This window comes from Salarias fasciatus, chromosome 13 (assembly GCF_902148845.1).
Source record: "Salarias fasciatus chromosome 13, fSalaFa1.1, whole genome shotgun sequence".
NCBI classification, from domain to species: domain Eukaryota; kingdom Metazoa; phylum Chordata; class Actinopteri; order Blenniiformes; family Blenniidae; genus Salarias; species Salarias fasciatus.
Genome location: NC_043757.1, coordinates 24021342 through 24038547, shown reverse-complemented (window position 1 = coordinate 24038547; position 17206 = coordinate 24021342). Strand labels below are relative to the sequence as shown.

At 49.1% G+C, this 17206-nt stretch overlaps 2 protein-coding genes across 3 annotated transcripts in view; one reads left to right on the top strand and one right to left on the bottom strand.

Moving 5' to 3' along the window:
• Nucleotides 1-37: 37 nt before the first annotated feature.
• mcmbp (minichromosome maintenance complex binding protein) lies at nucleotides 38-5674 on the top strand. The gene is made up of 16 exons (XM_030106011.1): nucleotides 38-207; nucleotides 1095-1186; nucleotides 1273-1413; nucleotides 1513-1554; nucleotides 1628-1717; nucleotides 1828-1963; nucleotides 2134-2279; nucleotides 2369-2466; nucleotides 2562-2734; nucleotides 3371-3494; nucleotides 3571-3688; nucleotides 3802-3967; nucleotides 4061-4194; nucleotides 4831-4998; nucleotides 5093-5181; nucleotides 5269-5674. Exons 1-16 carry the CDS (start codon nucleotides 150-152, stop codon nucleotides 5393-5395), a joined length of 1902 nt encoding a protein of 633 aa, XP_029961871.1. The 5' UTR covers nucleotides 38-149; the 3' UTR covers nucleotides 5396-5674.
• Nucleotides 5675-5854: 180 nt separating this feature from the next.
• Nucleotides 5855-17206, bottom strand: part of inpp5f (inositol polyphosphate-5-phosphatase F) — a 12399-nt gene continuing 1047 nt past the window's right edge. The window contains exons 2-20 of one of the 2 annotated variants that reach the window (XM_030106007.1): nucleotides 15783-15863; nucleotides 15125-15261; nucleotides 14354-14482; nucleotides 14051-14236; nucleotides 13907-13963; nucleotides 13494-13692; nucleotides 13115-13294; nucleotides 12252-12319; nucleotides 11889-12013; nucleotides 11718-11795; nucleotides 11457-11577; nucleotides 11203-11331; nucleotides 10695-10812; nucleotides 10406-10604; nucleotides 10223-10294; nucleotides 10066-10139; nucleotides 9724-9852; nucleotides 9566-9653; nucleotides 5855-9458 (exon numbers count right to left, since the gene is read on the bottom strand). In XM_030106007.1, the coding sequence (XP_029961867.1) occupies nucleotides 8318-9458; nucleotides 9566-9653; nucleotides 9724-9852; nucleotides 10066-10139; nucleotides 10223-10294; nucleotides 10406-10604; nucleotides 10695-10812; nucleotides 11203-11331; nucleotides 11457-11577; nucleotides 11718-11795; nucleotides 11889-12013; nucleotides 12252-12319; nucleotides 13115-13294; nucleotides 13494-13692; nucleotides 13907-13963; nucleotides 14051-14236; nucleotides 14354-14482; nucleotides 15125-15261; nucleotides 15783-15863 (3311 nt within the window). In that variant the 3' untranslated portion in view covers nucleotides 5855-8317. The remainder of the gene's footprint in view (nucleotides 9459-9565; nucleotides 9654-9723; nucleotides 9853-10065; nucleotides 10140-10222; nucleotides 10295-10405; nucleotides 10605-10694; nucleotides 10813-11202; nucleotides 11332-11456; nucleotides 11578-11717; nucleotides 11796-11888; nucleotides 12014-12251; nucleotides 12320-13114; nucleotides 13295-13493; nucleotides 13693-13906; nucleotides 13964-14050; nucleotides 14237-14353; nucleotides 14483-15124; nucleotides 15262-15782; nucleotides 15864-17206) is intronic. The other variant, XM_030106009.1, reaches the window with a different exon arrangement.

Here is a 17206-nt window from a genome sequence, read left to right as displayed (position 1 = left end):
AGCCTACCACGTACGACGTCGTTGTGACGCAATTTTCCCGCCCTGACTTCTACGAGCCTGTGTGTTGGGAGAAAGTAATCAAAGTAGTGTTTTCGCTCGGCTTTCCCTCTGATTTTCCACTCCTTGTGATTGTTTGCCCCAGGCCGACGATGCCCTCCACGCAGGACTGGATCAACAACCCTCTGGGTGTAGTGGAAGGGATGTTCGGTAAGGCACCGGAACTCCGTGAAGCCGAGCTACCTTAGCCACACTGGCTACACACTCGCGCACACCGTGCAGCCATGCACATCACATGGAGTGGATTGATAATCCATCTGACAATTTGTTCAGGAAGTCGTCGATTGTCTGCTTTAGTCTGTCATCAGAAACTTTAAAACTACAGGAATAATCGCATCGGACACTCACGTGTCTTTAAATAGCTGAATTGCAAATAAGTAGCCACAACAAGGTTTAAAATCCTAAAATTATCCAGATATTCTTGTGAGAGAGTTGCAGAAAATTACAAAGATTTGAAGTTTTTAATTTTTGTTTAGATTACACTTTAAAGCTGCTGCAACTTTGACACACACATCTAGAACTGCAATAAAGAGAAAGCATATATCAGTGTTTTATATCAACATTTCCCTTGGTGCATCTATTTGCTGATGATGACAATATTATTTGTACATTCAAACCCTCCCTGACTACTGCACTGCCTTCATTACAGGCCAGCATCAGTCAAATCCAGTTTGCTTTTATAGGTCTCCATTAATTTTAAACAAAAAATGAAATTGACTGCATGGTTGATCAGAAATCCCCACCCAGGATCACTTTGAGATTGAGTATGTTTACAGGTAAAAGACAGTAAATTTACATTTGAGACTCACATAAATGCTCACAAACCTCAAATCCCTTATTGCTTTACTTTACCAAATCCTCCTCGTAAAAGAAATAAAACTGAAACAAATTATTCAAAATGTGTACATCCATAGGACGTCAATTGTCTGCATCTTGGTTCGTCTTTTATCCCCCGCATTGCTTATTTGTGTGTATTTTTGATCAAACTAAACCACGATTGCGATCATAAACTAACAGCAACATGTTTGATTTTTCAGCTGCGTCCCAGAACAGTCCGAACTCCGGATGGGAGATGAAAGCGGTTGAATTTTTTAAAGATCAGCTGAAAGAGAAGGACACTCACACCCTGGTAATGCAGTTGTTTATTTTACAACATTTCCCTGAATCTCCATGCCTCTCAGTCTGGACTGATGACCCCGGTGGTCTTGCTTGCAGGTCCCGTCTCTGAACGACGTCCCGCTGCACTACCTGAAGCCCAACAGCCTGGTGAAGTTTCGCTGTTTCATCCAGGACATGTTCGATCCGGAGTTCTACATGAGCGCGTACGAGACTGTCGATCCCTCCACAAAGGCAAAAGTGTGTGACCCCTCCCCCCTGCTTTGAATGAATGAATGAATGAATGTTGTGCAGGTGTCGGTGCATTAACGTGTAATTTAACTGTCTGACGCGCTGCAGGCGTTGCGCTGTGGGAAGTACAGAGACGTGACAGAATGCGGGGTAGGTTCACCTCTGCTCGCTCGTTCAGTCCCTTCGTGAACTGCTCGTTAACAGACAGTCGTATCGTTTTCAGGTGGATTTCAACTCCTCAAACACTGTAACTTCAGAGCGACAGACTTTCTACTGCGTCCCAATCCCTGGAGAGAATCCCTGGGTGAAAGAAATATCCTGACTTCATCAGAAATCCCTCATCTGTTGCATATACTTCATTGGCTCGCCTCTGCTGGAGCGTTTTGAAACGCCGTCATGAAGTTTTCCTTAACTCCGTTGCACAAGTATGCCGGCGACAGCCAGGCCAGAGTCGTGCCCTCCACCTCTTACGTCCCCAGCAGACAGAAGCGGAGCCACGAGGACGACGAGGACGACGACATGGACACGCAGCCGCAGAAACAGAGGGAACCGCACACCGGTATGAGCGTCACCGGAGGTCTGGAGCCAGACAGATCTGTCGGTCTCAGTTAATTCTGTGATTAAAAAAAAATATGTGACTGTCGATCTGTTGTGCTTTTGCAGGCTGACGCGAGTCTGTCTCGTTATTCAGATATTACATCCAGATGTTCTTTCTCCACACGGCTGCAGGTCCTCACAGCCAGACGGAACAACACGGAAGCAGCGACTGTAAGCGTCAGGAGACGGAGGCGCCGTCCGGCCCGGCGGCGTCCGCGTCCCAGGTGGACCTGAACTTCCCCCTGCCGGGAGAGCGAGGCCCCGCCTGCCTGGTCAAGGTGGGATTTCCTCTCCGACCGCCTCGTTTCCGGGACCAGACTCTGATTCTTCCCATCGACAGACGCCTCACTGTGTGTGTCGCTGGCAGGTGTACGAGAACTGGGACAGCTTCAAACTGAACGAGATGCTGGAGGTGTTCGGGATCCTGTCCGTCAGCCCGGCTCTCTCCGCCCTGGCCGAGGAGAAGTAAACACCTCATGTTAATCACACAGAATCCCCCCCCCCCCCCCCTTGCTGTGAGCTGCCTTTTTCTCACTCCTTCCTGTTTCCGTTGTGTGCAGAGACGCGACGTCGTCCCTCCTGGACCCGATGGAGGGGATGGAGTCGGCGGAGGAGCAGAGGGTGCACTGCCCTCCGGCCTCGCTCGTCCCTCGCCTCCACATGCTCTGCGCCCGGACGCTGCCTCACAACAACCCGCTGCTGCCCGCCGCCGCGCCGGGGGACAACAGCGCCTGTAAGGGGAGGGGGAAGGGGAGCGGCAAGGCAAAAATACTCGCTCACCTGCGTCTGATCTCGAGCTGTTCTGTCTGGACTCTGTGCAACACCAGCTTTTTGTTCAACTAGTCTAATTAGTCAAATTTAAGTTTGCTTTTCCACGACAAGTAATTTCAATGGAGCCAAAAAAAAAACCATGCAGCTTAGAAACCGTGTTTTATATAAGATTTGAGTTAAAATGAAGAAAATCGAATGCATTTAAAGAAAGACAGTCCTCCTTGCGGTGCTGTTTAACAAGATCTTGTACAGATTTGCTGTGACCAGACGGAAAAATCCTGATTCTGATTTGTTTAACTGAGTCATTTAAAGTCACTTTACTTGAGTGAAAGTGACTGTTATTATATCAGATGTATGGTTTGGTCCTGCCTCTGCACTCCAGCTATCTCCAGTGTGTGTTTCTAAGCAGTGTTCAGCTCATCCACGCTCGCCTCTGGCTGTGTGCGTCCAGCCGGAAAAAAAGTCTCCATTATGTCTGAGTTGATTTGTCTGGTGAAGCCCTTCAGGAGGAGGAACAGCGCGGCGAGCGTTTTTTACGACGATCCCCCATGGCAGCTGCAGGCATGTGTGCTCTAATCCTTTGGCCCTCTCTCCCCAGCGTTGTCGGCCAGCGTGAGCGAGATGGCCTCGGTGAGGGAGGAGCTGCTGGCGTACTTCACCCACGTTCTCCTGGGAGACGCTCTGGCTGCCGAGTACCTCGTCCTGCATCTCATCTCTGACGTGTAGGTTAAGCGGCAGACGGGGGATCAGGAGAAGTGTCTGTGTGGAGTGTTTTCACCGGCTGTGCGGCTCTTCCAGGTACACCAGGCGGGACGTCCTCCCTCTGGGGAAGTTCACCTTGAACCTGAGCGGCTGCCCCACCGTGTCCTCGTACACCGAGCGCCTCTACCAGATCATCCAGCAGCTCGTGCCCTCGGTGAGCTGCCGGTGCGTCCAGCGTTTCGGGGCCGTATTCCTGGAAACGGGCTGATGTTTTCTCCCCCCCCCCCCCCCCCCCCCCCCCCCCCCCCCCCCCCCCCCCCCCCGCAGTCGTTCTACCTGGGCATGAGCCTCCAGAACATGAACCAGATGAGCTTCGTGCCCAGAAAGGACTACGTGGCGAACCGGTTAGTGAGCGGCGCGCTGCAGCTGGCCAGGAACACGACCCTCTTCCTGGACGAGACCAAACTGCAGCAGGGGCAGCTGGACGCCACAGGTGAGGCGTCCGGGCGCCACAGGGGGGCGCCACCGAGAGGGGGACGCCCACTCGGCTGGAGCTTGACTGTCCCCTTGTGTCTGGTCTCCGCAGGTGTGCGCAACGTCACGGCCCTGGGAAACCTGATCTCCTGGCAGAAGGTGGATTATGACTTTAACTACCATCAGATGGAATTCCCCTGCAATATTAACGTTCTGGTGGCGTCAGAGGGCCGATCGCTGCTGCCGGTGAGGACAACGGAGGAGCAACCGCCTCCACGCCATCACTGCTCCACCACAGGCTGGGAGGGAGGGGAGGGGGGGTTGGGTTTCCTAGCGGTCTCTCTTGTCGGACGCTGCAGGTTGTTTCCAGTCGGCGTCACGCTGCCCTGTGCGCTCCCATTGGCTGGCGGCGGCGGCGGCTTTGGGCCCCGGGTCTCGCTCCGTTGCGAACAGCCCGAGGAATGCGCCGCGTGCTATTCTGGTGTGTTGGTCTCTCGGGTTGCCATGGCGGCAGCTGTGCGCCGCGGGAACAATCCAGAGAGCGGCGTCAGGCTCGGGCCACCTCTTCGTCCCGCCGTGAAGGGCAGCGCGCCGTAAACAACCCCCCCCACCTCCCACACCCCCACCTCCCAGCTGATTAGCGGTCCGGGGCGACTTGGCCCCTGTTTACACCGAGCAGCTGGACGCCGCTCCGATCAGACGCTTCAGCGTCGGCTCATCGAGGCTTTGCTCCTGTCTGCGGCGCCGTCAGCCTGTTGAGACGGGGCCAGCCGGGGCGCGCACGCACCCGACACGCCCGCTTCTGCACAGCAACGCCTGGCCCTGTAAAGGAAAGACGCCTTTCCGTTCCCGCTATTGATGTGAGAATGTCTCCTCCTCCAGTCGGACAGCCAGGTTCACCTGCAGCCCCAGGTCGCGCCGGCGCAGCTGGACCAGTACCTCGGGAGCCTCCACCTTCACCCCCAGACCTCGGCGCAGCTCAACAAGTTCAGGATGTACCTGAGCATGGCCCGGCTGCTGGACTACAGCATCTCCGACGAAGTCACCAAGGTGAATACTCACCCTCTCGTCTGCAGATGAATGAACGAACGACGCCTCTGTTGTCATGAGTTCACCCGACCTGCTCTGTGTTTTCCTCCGACAGTCGGTCGAGGATGACTTCGTAGACATGAGGAAGGACGACCCCCAGAGCGTGTCCGCCGAGGACCTGCACAGGATGCTGGTGGTGGCAAGGTGGGCCGTCCTCACACGACGCCTGATCGCAAGGCGCTTATTCTTTTTCTCCTTTGAGCGGAGCGCTGAGTGTGGCTGTGCCCGCAGGCTGCTGTCCGTCAGCCTGGGACGGACGTCGCTCTCCAGGGACGGCTGGCTGAGAGCCAAACACATCGAGATGCAGCGCAAGAGCCGGGTGGAGCAGCACAAGAGCGTCAACGGCAACGAGCCGTGATCCGACCGGCGGGCGCAGGAGGATAGGATCTTTTTGTTTTTTTTTTTTTTTCCTCAGTTGCTACAGCAAGTAAAGAAGTTTTTCATTTGCCATACAGCTCAGGTGTTCAACTTTTTTACCGAGTTGCCGAGTTTAGACGGATTCACACTTAAGGTTCTGATGGGTCGTTTGTACAGCAGCTGGTCCGTTCGTTTCCTTCACCACGTGCACTGTATGGCAGCAGCTGCTGCGGACCAAACGTTTTGTTTACAAAAAAGTACTTTTTTAAACTTCAATAAAATGTAAATGAATATACAAGGTCTGGATGCTTGTTTTTCTGACTTTCTGGAAGTTGCATGTACGGTACTGTGAATGTACGACGTCACAATGCACCTCATTTAACTTTACTTTATTCCAATGGAATATCTGGAAAGAGGAAGAAATAAAATGTACAGTGCACTTTATCAAGTAACACACTCCAAGAATAAATAAGATACTTTAATATATAATACAATCTCATTACACTGGAAAATCAGGACAACAGTCAGGTGGGAATGAGGGACAGACGCGTCTCACATGAAATGGTGCCAACGCTGGAAAATGTGCTTTTTAACAGTGCAAATCAAAAACGCCTGAAGAAGGTCTTCAGTCACAAGATCGACGAGCACAGAGCACAAAGGAGGAGGTGACTGCAAAGCACTTTGTGTGAAAACCAACCGAAGGAAAGTAGAGACGAAGAAGAAAAAAAAAAAAAAATCTCACCCAGCAAAATACAGGATCGATTCCAACTGCCAGCTTTTGCATATAAAAAGCAGATCTGACACTCCCAGCGTCACTTCCTCTCTCTCCCTCAGGAATGATTACTGCTTCTTTATTTTTACAGCTAGTTTTTAGTGCAGATTGAGTTTTTTCGCTCTGCTTGAGAACAGCTCCAGTGTTAGTCATCCTGAAAGGAAAAAAAAACAAAACACCTCTCTCTCATCTCATCTACATTACAGCTGTTGCCTTAAAATATTGGCAGCAATCAGCAGCAGCTTCGGTCTGGTGCGAGCGTACGGCGGGACGCTGGGGAGCGAGCTGGGTGCCGGAAACAGGCAGACGGACACGGCGTGAGACGTGACCCTCCATCTTGGGATATTTCATGTCATGAACTTGTAGCTCGGTGTGATTTCTGGCAGTCCGGTGGAGATTCTCACCAAAACAGCTACGATATAACAATGTTTACGGCTTTGTCGCATATATAAATATAGGTAGGACTCTAAGGCAAGCATTCCGAAATACAAGCAGCGGCGCTGACGCTCCGACAGACTCACACATGCTGTACAACACACACACACACACACGTCCCAAACACACCATTTATATCTCTAAAAATCTCAATTCCCTGGAGAATATGCGCCAATATCTGGATGAAATATCCCAAGATAAAGCTGGATGATATACCATGGTAACCCTGAACATGATTTATTATTATTATTTTTTTTTTTTTACTTTATTTTATACAGTACACCAAATGTAACATGTAAGAACGGACTTAAAAAGGTAGATTTTGCCATAAATACCTGATATACATAATCCCACTTCAATTGGCTGTTAAGGCAAATATGCTTTCGGTTTGGGGAGTGCATAAAGCGTCAGTGTGTCCAATGGTTGGGTGGGTGGAATTGCATATCTATCTACTATTCTCCGGTCCATGTCAGGCATGCACGCACGATGCTGGAGGAGGATTCAGTTTAATCAAATCCTCCTGTGTCCTTTTTTTTGTTTTGTTTTTTTTTTTAAATAGCAGAATAGGTTTTCATTATGCATCTCTTCATCAAAAACAATTTCAAACCAGGAGGCTTCTGGTTATTCTTGGTTAGCGGTGACGGTACTGGGCGCCCTTTCACCAAACGCTCAGGAAGGCTGGACTCGGGGACAGATAAACGTTACTCACTGTACAGATCAATAACCGGGATACTCTTACTAAGATCTTGTAGTCGTTACTCCTACAACAGTATTTCTGCAAAGTTACACTGACAACATTGATATTACATAGGTTAACTACGTACAGTGTCTCGGCTGCTAGCTTCTATACAAAAAGGTAATATTCAACATAGAATCTTACTTTGGGGTTCACGGAAGATATTTGGTTGTGTTTTTCTTCTCTCTCTCTCTCTCTCTCTTTTTATTTTCAAACTACTACACTGACAGGTTGAAAGGTTATCACGAGGTCTAGAACTGCAAAACGCCAATAAGTGACCTGCACATACAGGACGACGTACAGTACGGAGTTGGGTCTTTTACACATGCAGCCAACGCTCACCCGCCTTGTTGACCTTTGACCTCACATGCAAGCAGTGCGGCTGTCAGAATGAGTAAATGTCGGTCCGGGAACGGAGACGTGTTTACCGACACCAACATATTCTAAACACTATCGGAGCGGATATGAGTTTAAAACGCCTAAAAAAAAAAATCCCTGAATATCTTCAGGATTTCTAGTTACCTGTTACCTATAAGTTACCGATACGACAATGTGATTTGACGGAGTGACTTCAGGTGTGAATGGAGGTTCTTTTTGTTTGTTTTTTTTAAAACAACACTATTTTTGTGTTATGCAATTGTTGTATTTTGCTTTGGTAGAACAGGGAGGGAGATCTAGTCAGTACATTATGAAACAGAAATAATATCTACAGTCACTGTGCAAGGTTGCATGAGGGGAAAAAAAAAAGAAATCCTAGTTATATACTATCTTAAAAGTGCTCTGAAAATAGAGGAAACCTCGATCATGTGCGTGTTAACATGATTACTTGGGATTAGTCGATTCTGTACAAGACTCATGACTTGGAGCAAACGTGACGGAACAGGAAATTGAAGGGTGTGCGTCTTGGCCGAGTGGGAAGCTGCTGCTACGGGAAGTTTCTCCAGGACGACGGGCTCCCACTCCTGCTACGGGGGAAAGCACTAGATCTGAATGATCCTGGTCTGGCACTGTGTAAACATTGCCTTCAGCTCGCTCTCCTGGGCCTCGTTGACGGCGTCCGGCTCGGGGCTCTTCTGCACCTTCGCCACGGCGAAGTTGATGCCCTGGGTGAGCCCCGCCTGGGTCAGGCTGGCCACCTGGACCATGGAGCTCTTGATCTTGGCAAAAGGGGACACCACGCGGCTGCCGTTGCTGTCGGCCGGCGAGGGGCCGAGGCTGCCCTCTATCTGCGAGCTCAGGCTCCTCTGAGAGCCTCCTGAGACGGCGGAGCTGGGCTTCTGGACGGAGAGCAGGCTGGTGCTGGAGGTAGAGGACTGGACGTCCAGCTGGGATGGCCTGGGGAGCTGGGGCTCCGGGTCCGAGCTCTGCTGCTTGTCCGGGTCTGCTGGGGTTTTACTCTGCGCAGGCACTACGGGGTTGGGCGGCGGCGCGGCGGCTGGCGGGCGCTCTCCAAACACCTCCACGGGTTTGGTCTGTGCGTCCTGGACGAACTGGTGGCAGTAGGCGTCGATGGGAGTGCCAAAGTCAATCAGGATGGCTTCTTCGGCCACCGAGGCGGCCCCGGGCGACTTGTCCTCGCCGACCGGAGGGGTGCCGCCCTGTTTTCCGTCGCAGCCGGTGACCCGGATGACAGACGGGATGTTTAGCTCCACGCTGCCGATGGACTGAGAGCGGCTGCCCAGCCGTGGATTTGACGCTACGATGCCACAGCTGGGCAACACATAATCCACGTTTTCTAAGGACCCCGAACACGGGTGTTCCGGGTCTGAGTTGTACGAGTCTGAGTCGGAGGAGATGTCGAAGTGATCTTCTTTGAGGCCCCCTATGCCGGGGTTGCTGTCCGACGTCTCCAAGCTGCTGTCCGACTTCCACAGGTTGACGTGCATCGTTGGCTTCAGGAAATTGACTTTCACGTCGGGCTTGGAGAAGGTGCCCAGCTTACCGAGGGGCTTGAAGGGGCCGATGTTGACGTTGGTCTTAGTCTGCTTCACTTTCTGATTGAGTGAGGAGAATTTGTTGAGGAGGAAACTCTTGCCCTGAGCCAGACCGGAGCTCCCTTGGACCTGGTCCGCAGGCTTGTTTTGGATCCCCATTATGTCTTCATGAGGCCTGGTCTGCCGCCTGGAGCACAGACACAGCTGATCAGGCAGACGAAACGCAGCTCGAATCGATGTGGGAGGGATGGGAACGAATGTTCGTTATTCCAATGGACGCAACCCCAGACCTACCTCTCCATCTTCTTCTCGACCACAAGCAGATCCAGCCCTGTGGCCTGCTTCGTTATGCGCAGCATCTCAGCTATGCACTGCAATGTGTCTGAAACACACGTCACAGTCAGTATCTGCACGGCGTATCGTCCAACATCTCTCAAGGCGTCTTGACGCACCTTTTCCGTCGTCCTCAGGGTTTCGCGTTGCCGCTCTCAGCGTGTGAAAGTATCCGCCGGCCTCCTCGTTCCTGTAGTGCAGACGCATGCAGCAGAACTTTGGCTTCCCGAACAGAGTCGGCTCGGGCCCTGCAAAGAAAGAAAAAAAAAAAAAAAAAAAAAAAAAGAAATCGCAAGTTGCAACATCCGTTTCCAGTGATCTGCTTTCTTTGCATGAATCATGAGTAGTGAAGATATTGCTAAAAGGTTACAGTGAAACTGTTAAGCGCACTTTCGGGAAGTGCTGACTGACTCAGCAAGTGTACACAAATCCCCACTTCTGCTTTGAGCGTCCCTTCTCACCGATTTCTATCTTTTCTAAGCCTTCTAGGTTCAGGCGCTGGTACTGGTTGACTTTATCTGCTTCTTCATCATAGCTGGGGACAAAAAAAGAAGCGAGAATGCAAATGTGAATGATTTCAGCATCATTTCTAGAGAAAACACAGAAAGTTTGACTTACTAAGCGATGTAGTAGGCTTTGTCAGACAGGAGGAGCAGCACGTCCACATCTTTGTTGTTTGCATCGATGAGGCTGGTGGAAAACAAGTGAATGTCATGAAGCTTATAAAGGAACAGTTTGAAGAGAACCAACATCTTTATTCCTTAATATCAAACATTTTGCACCCAACAGGAAGCCACTGACCTCATGTCACAATTGATCAGAGCCCAACCGCCATGAAACTTCTCATCGTCGGGCAGCAGGAGCTGCATGTAGGTCTGCAGCAGGAGGCTGACCTGCTCCTGGGCTCCTCGAATGCTCTCCTTCTCCTTCTCCTCGTGCTCCTTCTCCTTACTGAAGATGGAGTACAGGTCTTCCGTCACCGGCAGGCCCATCATCAGATCTACACGTGGGAAGGCGGAGGAACATTCGGTCATGTGGCGACAGAGTTCTGGACGACGGTCTGAATGAAGCGTCTGTTTTGTTTCCCCACCGATGACGGCTTGCCTATAAGCGTCCCGAAAGCGGTTCAGATAGTATCGGTTGGCCGAGTTCACGCCGTCCTTCATCACTCCGGCCAGTTTTCTCTCCCCGGTCCGGGTGAAATCTCCCTACAGCAGAGGAGAAAGTCAGACAAATGTTGTGTAAACCGTCACTTTAACACCGAGAAGATCAAATGTCAGCAAAGTTACTCATGTACACACTCACATCATCATTGGAGTTATGTATTCGCTTCACCAGATTTAAGTCAACAAACAACTCTTTCTGCTGTATTTTGGGAATTGAAAAGCTTGTAAGGAAAATATCTGGCTTCTTAGACAGTAAACGCTCCTTTAGCCACACGAACTAATCAATACTCGTTGTCTGTTGCTGTTTGGTGCTGAACAAGTAGGCCACGGTTGGAAAAAAAAACAACAACAAAGCAAGTAAGATTCTTGCGTTTAAGTCACGCTTCCCTGTTGTTTAGCTGCGAGCGTGTGCACAGAGACCAGGATGTTAACCTTGAGCGCTGCCGTTCCTGCGTACTGTCGGCTGATGGTGTCGCCGTTGTTGGCCCACATGACCTGATAGATCCTGTAGCATTTGAGAGGCAGCGGCTGCTCCGGAGGCATCACGCCCAGCTTCTTCAGCTGCGGGAAGAAAATCAAAAACACACTCCAACTTTCAGAATGGAAAAAAAAAAGAAAAAAAGTGAACTTAATCTTAACAAGAAGCCTTAAGCCTCTCTCTTCGTCCAGTAAAAAGACAGACTGACCTGCTGTTCCATCACCACTCGAGCAATAGCAGCCTGGACCACGTTGGTCCTGTCCAGACAGTCCATACAGTTGACTCTGAAGATCCCCTCCTGCTTGCAGATGACTCCCGCTTGATCCACCCTGACAGACGGACATCACAACAAATCCACTCGTGAAAATCTCATTTCCATCCCGATAACATTGAGAAACCGTTCAGCACAGGCCGCGGCCGACTGAGGAGTCACATCCGTGTCTGGTCAGCATTTCGCTGCGACGCTCACCAGGCCCACTTCATGTCAGTGATGATATCGGAGATTGCATCTGTCAGTATTTGCACGTTCTCAAACTTCATGCCGCGGCTGAGAAACAGAACATGAGAAAGCACAGAGGGGAAGTAAATGCATGGCAGTAGAGTGAGGCAGACGGTTAAAAATATAGCGTGCAGCTCTCACCAGTGCTCGTGGAAGTCAAATGAAACATATGTGAGGTTTGGGTTGTTGTAAAGCAGGACTTGCTTCAGATATGCGTCGCCAATCAGCTTCTCCCGTCCACCTTGATCCACCAAGTTAATGATGACCTGGGGGCCGGAAACAAACAGAGCTGGAATTAGTCCAGATGGCCAAATCCGGTAGAAACTCACACTTTACAAGACTAAGCAAACAGTGAGCTGCAGGAGAATTTCAGTTACCACACCAAAATAACCCTCGAGCCAACAGATCTGCAGTCACAGGTGGCAGACTAACCACAACGGTGAAAACCACCTTGTGCTAAATAAATGATACAAACACACAACTATTTGAGTAAATGGTACCCACTTGTTTCGTGTAGAGTTTAAGTTGCTCCTCAAAGTGAGAAGCGAAGTAAGACATGGTCTCATTCTCCCCTGAAACACAACACACACATCATTTGATGAGCTTTAAAAAGAGCTGCTCTGCAACCTTTGATGATTTGCAGACATAGGAGATCTCTAATCAGAACTGTTTCCTCGACCATTGACCCCAACCTCTCCTTTATGGCTGACCTATCTTATCTGTATGGCCTGATACCACAAAGGAGGAGTTTAAAGCACAGGTACACGTCGTCTTCTTTAATTCAACAAATTAATCAGCTGAAGTTTTGTCTTTACACTGCAGAATGTTCACAAATCTGATTTCTGTATCACCCACGATGAAGCAGCTCATACACACACACACACACACACACACACACAAGTAAGAGCACACACTCCAATGAGCCGAAAGAGCTCACGTCTGAAAATATGTCACTCGTCGACAACCAGAAAAACAACTTATTTTAAATCCAGTCCCATGGTGGTGAAGATGGCAGCACTGGCTGTCCTGCCAGTAACAGCCAGAGCAGCTCTCCAGCTCTGGAACCGAGTACAGAAAAGCATCTGAACTTGACAAGGAGAAGAAGTGCAGTGGACGGCAGGTTTTGACCCAGCTCCGCTGTCAGAGGGGAAAGACTCCCTCTGGGTTTTTGAACGGACACAGGCTGGCATCCGCAGTAAAGATATGGATAAACACTGCTTAACACCTCCGGTGAGAAACCAAGACGGTTTCAGATTTACCTCACGTACATCAGGCAGAAAGACAACAACCCAGCGAGGAAAGTGGTTCTTGTTATTCTGGACGAAACCGTCTGAGAGTCTCTCCGGGAACAGTGCTGTTCTACTGACCTTTTTCTAAGCGAGGCCGGGGATTGTAGCGGTAGCCCGCCTGGCTCCAGAAGACGGGCACAGAGCCACGCGTCTGAACGAAGGAGAGCGTGTGGCTGTGCACGTGGATCAACTGCTCCGTCTCGACATAGTTCGCCACATGGCCATCTGTATCCACTCCCCTGCGCTTGTACCGCATCCCTGAGGAGAGGAGACGACTCGGTCAGCATAAAAAAAAAGGCTTCCATCACACAAGAGAGAAAATACATTCTGAGCCAAGCTGTTCTGTTATTTGTAGATTAACCGAAAATCTGTCCTAATTACACAACATCATTGATGTATTTGGCCTGGATTCAAGTGAAAACACGACAGCCTTGATTCGGGCTGACGGGAGATGTACCGGCGCGGTGGCGGCTCCGCCTGGAGATCAGAGCGACGGTGAAGCGAGGGTGAATGTCGTCCACACAGGTGATCTCTTTCGGCGGCGTCTCGGGGCTGCTCCGCTCCTCGTCTGACGTCTCATTGTAGTTCACCACCAGCTCCTCCACCTGCACAAAACCCTGGATGATCGGCGTCACCCAGAAGTCGACATCTGGGACCTGGAGCACGAAAACACGGGATTAATGAACACATGCATTTTACATACGTCTTAATGAGACTGGTAAAGAAATACTTGAATACTTTACAATCTCCTCGTATTTAGCAAAATCATTTTAACTTGCGGAGATTTGACTCAGGAAGGTCACCTACTTTTGAGACCGAGCGACTTCGTTCAATTGAAATAAATTACAGGGAAAGCAGAAATGCCGTCACCTGAAGGTCAATGAGATCCTGGATCATGTGCTTGTTCCAGAAGAAACGGTCGTCCACCTTTCACAGAGAAGAAAACACCACCGGTCAGATCCCGCGCTCATCACCATGATGCTGGAGGGGCTTTATTTATAATTCCCATCAAACCTGTTTCCACAAGGGCAGGCCGGACTTCTCCGAGTCTCCTTGACGCTGCACGCTGTTCGTCAGGTCGTACGTCATGCTGTAGTAGAAGGAGTCCGAGTCCATGAATATCTTGTACAGCTCGTCCAGCAGCCGTCTCTCCAGCCGCTCCTTCTCTTTGTTCTCCTTGACCTGGAAGGCAGGGGAATACTGGATTGGGCGGGTAGACAGAAACAGCAGTAAGGCGACAAAGCAAAGAGGAAACTCAAGAGGTGCAAAAGATGCAGAAAAGAAGAAGAAAATAATGGTTTTGTCTTTGTGCGATACCTTTTTCTTGATGGGCACTGCTACATTTGATTTGATCTGACTCAAAGTTTTCATTAAGAACTTGGATTCATCCGGTGACGGAGCCAGCTTCTCTGGTTTGTCGATTCCGAAATGATGCTTCTTGCAAAGCTGAAAAAGAGAAGCCGTGACAGTGGAGTATAGAGTATCAAAACTGATCCTTTGTAATGGGGAAGGCGGCGGTGGATGCGGTCCAAGTATTCTCCAGGCATCAAAACCACAGTTTCATTCTACCCACTATGAAAAGCCAGTGAATAATTACATCATATTCTTCCGGTTTTCCTAGATCAACACAGGAAAAACTATTATCTACACTGAACTACAGGACTCTGGGACACAAAGGGGGGGGTGACGCTGCCACTCTGCAGTACTACAATAGGGAGGATCAACCTCCTGCAGCATTACTCACTTGAAAATACTCTGTGTCCTCATCCGTGAAGTATCCCTGAAAAACTGAAATCTTAGCCATATTCAACTTCCTTTTGTCATTTATCACACCGAATTTGCAATTTTTCCACTAAATGTGAGGGTAAAGATAAACTTGATCATTTAAAAGGTATCTAGAAGTTACTTTTCAGCACTATGTGTTCGTCTTTACGGATGAATCACGCGCTGACTCATACAAAGATTTCTTTTTTGGGACATTAAATTACTATTTAGGATTCTCACATGCATGATTACAGTGAGGGTCGGCGGACTGAGAGCAGCGATTAAATGAGAAATGTGTGAATACACTGTATTGAGCAGGCACACCTCCAACTCGAGCTCCTGGGGCTCTTCATCGGACAGGGGGATGACAGCGATCTTGGTGATCTTGTAGACTTTGTGGTTGCCTGGTAAATGGCCCACCAGCGCTTTCTGGCGGATTAATACGAGTCCGAGGGGGAGATCTGCCAGGAGGAGAAAGGAGGAGGGAGGGGAGGAGGAGGGAGATGCGTCATGGGTGCCGAATTCCTCACATTCTGAGAGGTGTGAAGAAAGCAGCTGTACACCGCTCATGAACCGCGGATATTCTAAAAATTGAAAACGCAACACATGACATCTGGTGAATGAATATTTATGTGGTCTTAATAGATGCAGGACTCTGGGATAATATGATTGTCTGTGTGTGTTCTCCCGAAGGGTACAGTGAAACATCCCACCCTGAGGCCCACACCACGAACTACATCAGATTTATCATCAATTGAATCATCGGCCATCAGCTCGCTCCTCTTCGTAACTACACACATCCCAAAGTACGTTTACACACTTGTTTCACACCTTGCCTTCCGATTAAGAAACACAGCAAGCGGTGGATAATCTGGTGATTCACGTCTCCAGCGCTCAGCGACAGAAAATACTACGCCTGTGGGTTCGGTTCCAAAGCAAACCAAAAACATCTGAGGGTGAGACCGTCACTCGCTCTGCTTACCTGTGTGAAGCTGGATCTTTCCAATGACACCTTCCACCAAACCCAAACACACTGGATTCCAAGCTAACAACAGGTCCGTCGCTGAAACAGAAACACGCACAAAAACCATCAGAACATTTCTGTGAGTGTGTGTGTGTGTGTGCTCTCAACCAGAGAAGCAGCTGGTCAGGACCAAAAAAATTAACTCAAATAAAATCCTTCTGGAGGCTAACAGTCATTTAGTGAAAGGTGTGAGCGTGTGCACCTGTTCCGTCTGAAACGGCTAAATGATCACACAGTAAACCTTTATGTTAACAAAACAGTACATCGAAAGAGTCACGTTGTGCGACTTCCTGTTAGAAGATTTCCTGACAAGATGATTTTGTGCAGAAGGCTGAAGTAAGAGCAAACACAATCCTTTTTCCTAACTAATAACAAAAAGGCTGTCACATCTGACTAAACAGCCATCGTTCTTACTGAGGATATTTTTGGGTGTGAGAGTCTTTCTGTTGATCCAAAGCAGCTTGTGTGAACTGCATGTTTGATTTGGCACGAGTGTCAGGCCGTCACTGTCTCTTCAGGCATCGGAAGTCCAGAGAAAGTGCTCCTTCATTTCAAACAAGAAGGGCCTGATCATCACACATTGACCTAATATTAGAGCTGCACAATAAGATAACATATCGAAATGCACATTACACTTATTGCGAAAGTCTGATCAGTTGCAGAGTGACATGTAAATTAAATGTAAGGGAAAGAGCACTGCAGTTTGGAGGAACATTTCTCAAAGCAGCAATGCATTAATCATGAATTAATCATTTATATTCATCGCAAATCATTTACTTATCGCAAAACTCTGCAACTTTATAGCATGGCAACCTGATATCATGCAGTCTGAGTCATATAACAGTTTTATCTGATTTTCCTCACTTTTTAAATATCAGTTTCATTTCGAATTAGAGGCATATATGTACATCGGTCATGGTGCTGAACTAACTGAGGCGACTGAAATGCCGAGCACTGGTGACGGATTACACATTATGGTGGAGGAAATTGGAAAAATGTGAAGGGCTTGGTCCAGGGTGGAGAACATAAACTGTAAGCAACCTCAGACAATGACTCTTCCTGTTCCACCAGGCAGAGAATTTCATGTACAGGCGAAACTGCTGTGAGGACCATGGGGGGAGAGGCGGCTCGCAGAGAGGAGTAAACAAAACACAAGCAGCATCAAGGCTTCACAGTAAATAGACAATATCATAGAAGTGCTTCACCGTGATCTACAAGGTGAAGTGGAAACACAGCTACCAGTGGAAACCCTTTTTCCAATTAAATAATGAAACAGCGGTGCAACTAAAAACCAGTTCAGGATGGCTGCACAGCCACACAACTTCAGCTCACACACTGGCTAACAGGCAGAGCTTCTTGTGACTCTAATGAGACTTTTTTTT

Bases quoted from the DNA above. Each gene is read 5' to 3' on its own strand.
- mcmbp (XM_030106011.1), top strand. From the start codon at position 150: ATGCCCTCCACGCAGGACTGGATCAACAACCCTCTGGGTGTAGTGGAA. The intron at 1,964-2,133 runs GTATGAGCGTCA...ACACGGCTGCAG, and splicing joins ACAGAGGGAACCGCACACCG to GTCCTCACAGCCAGACGGAA. The intron at 3,968-4,060 runs GTGAGGCGTCCG...TGGTCTCCGCAG, and splicing joins GGGGCAGCTGGACGCCACAG to GTGTGCGCAACGTCACGGCC.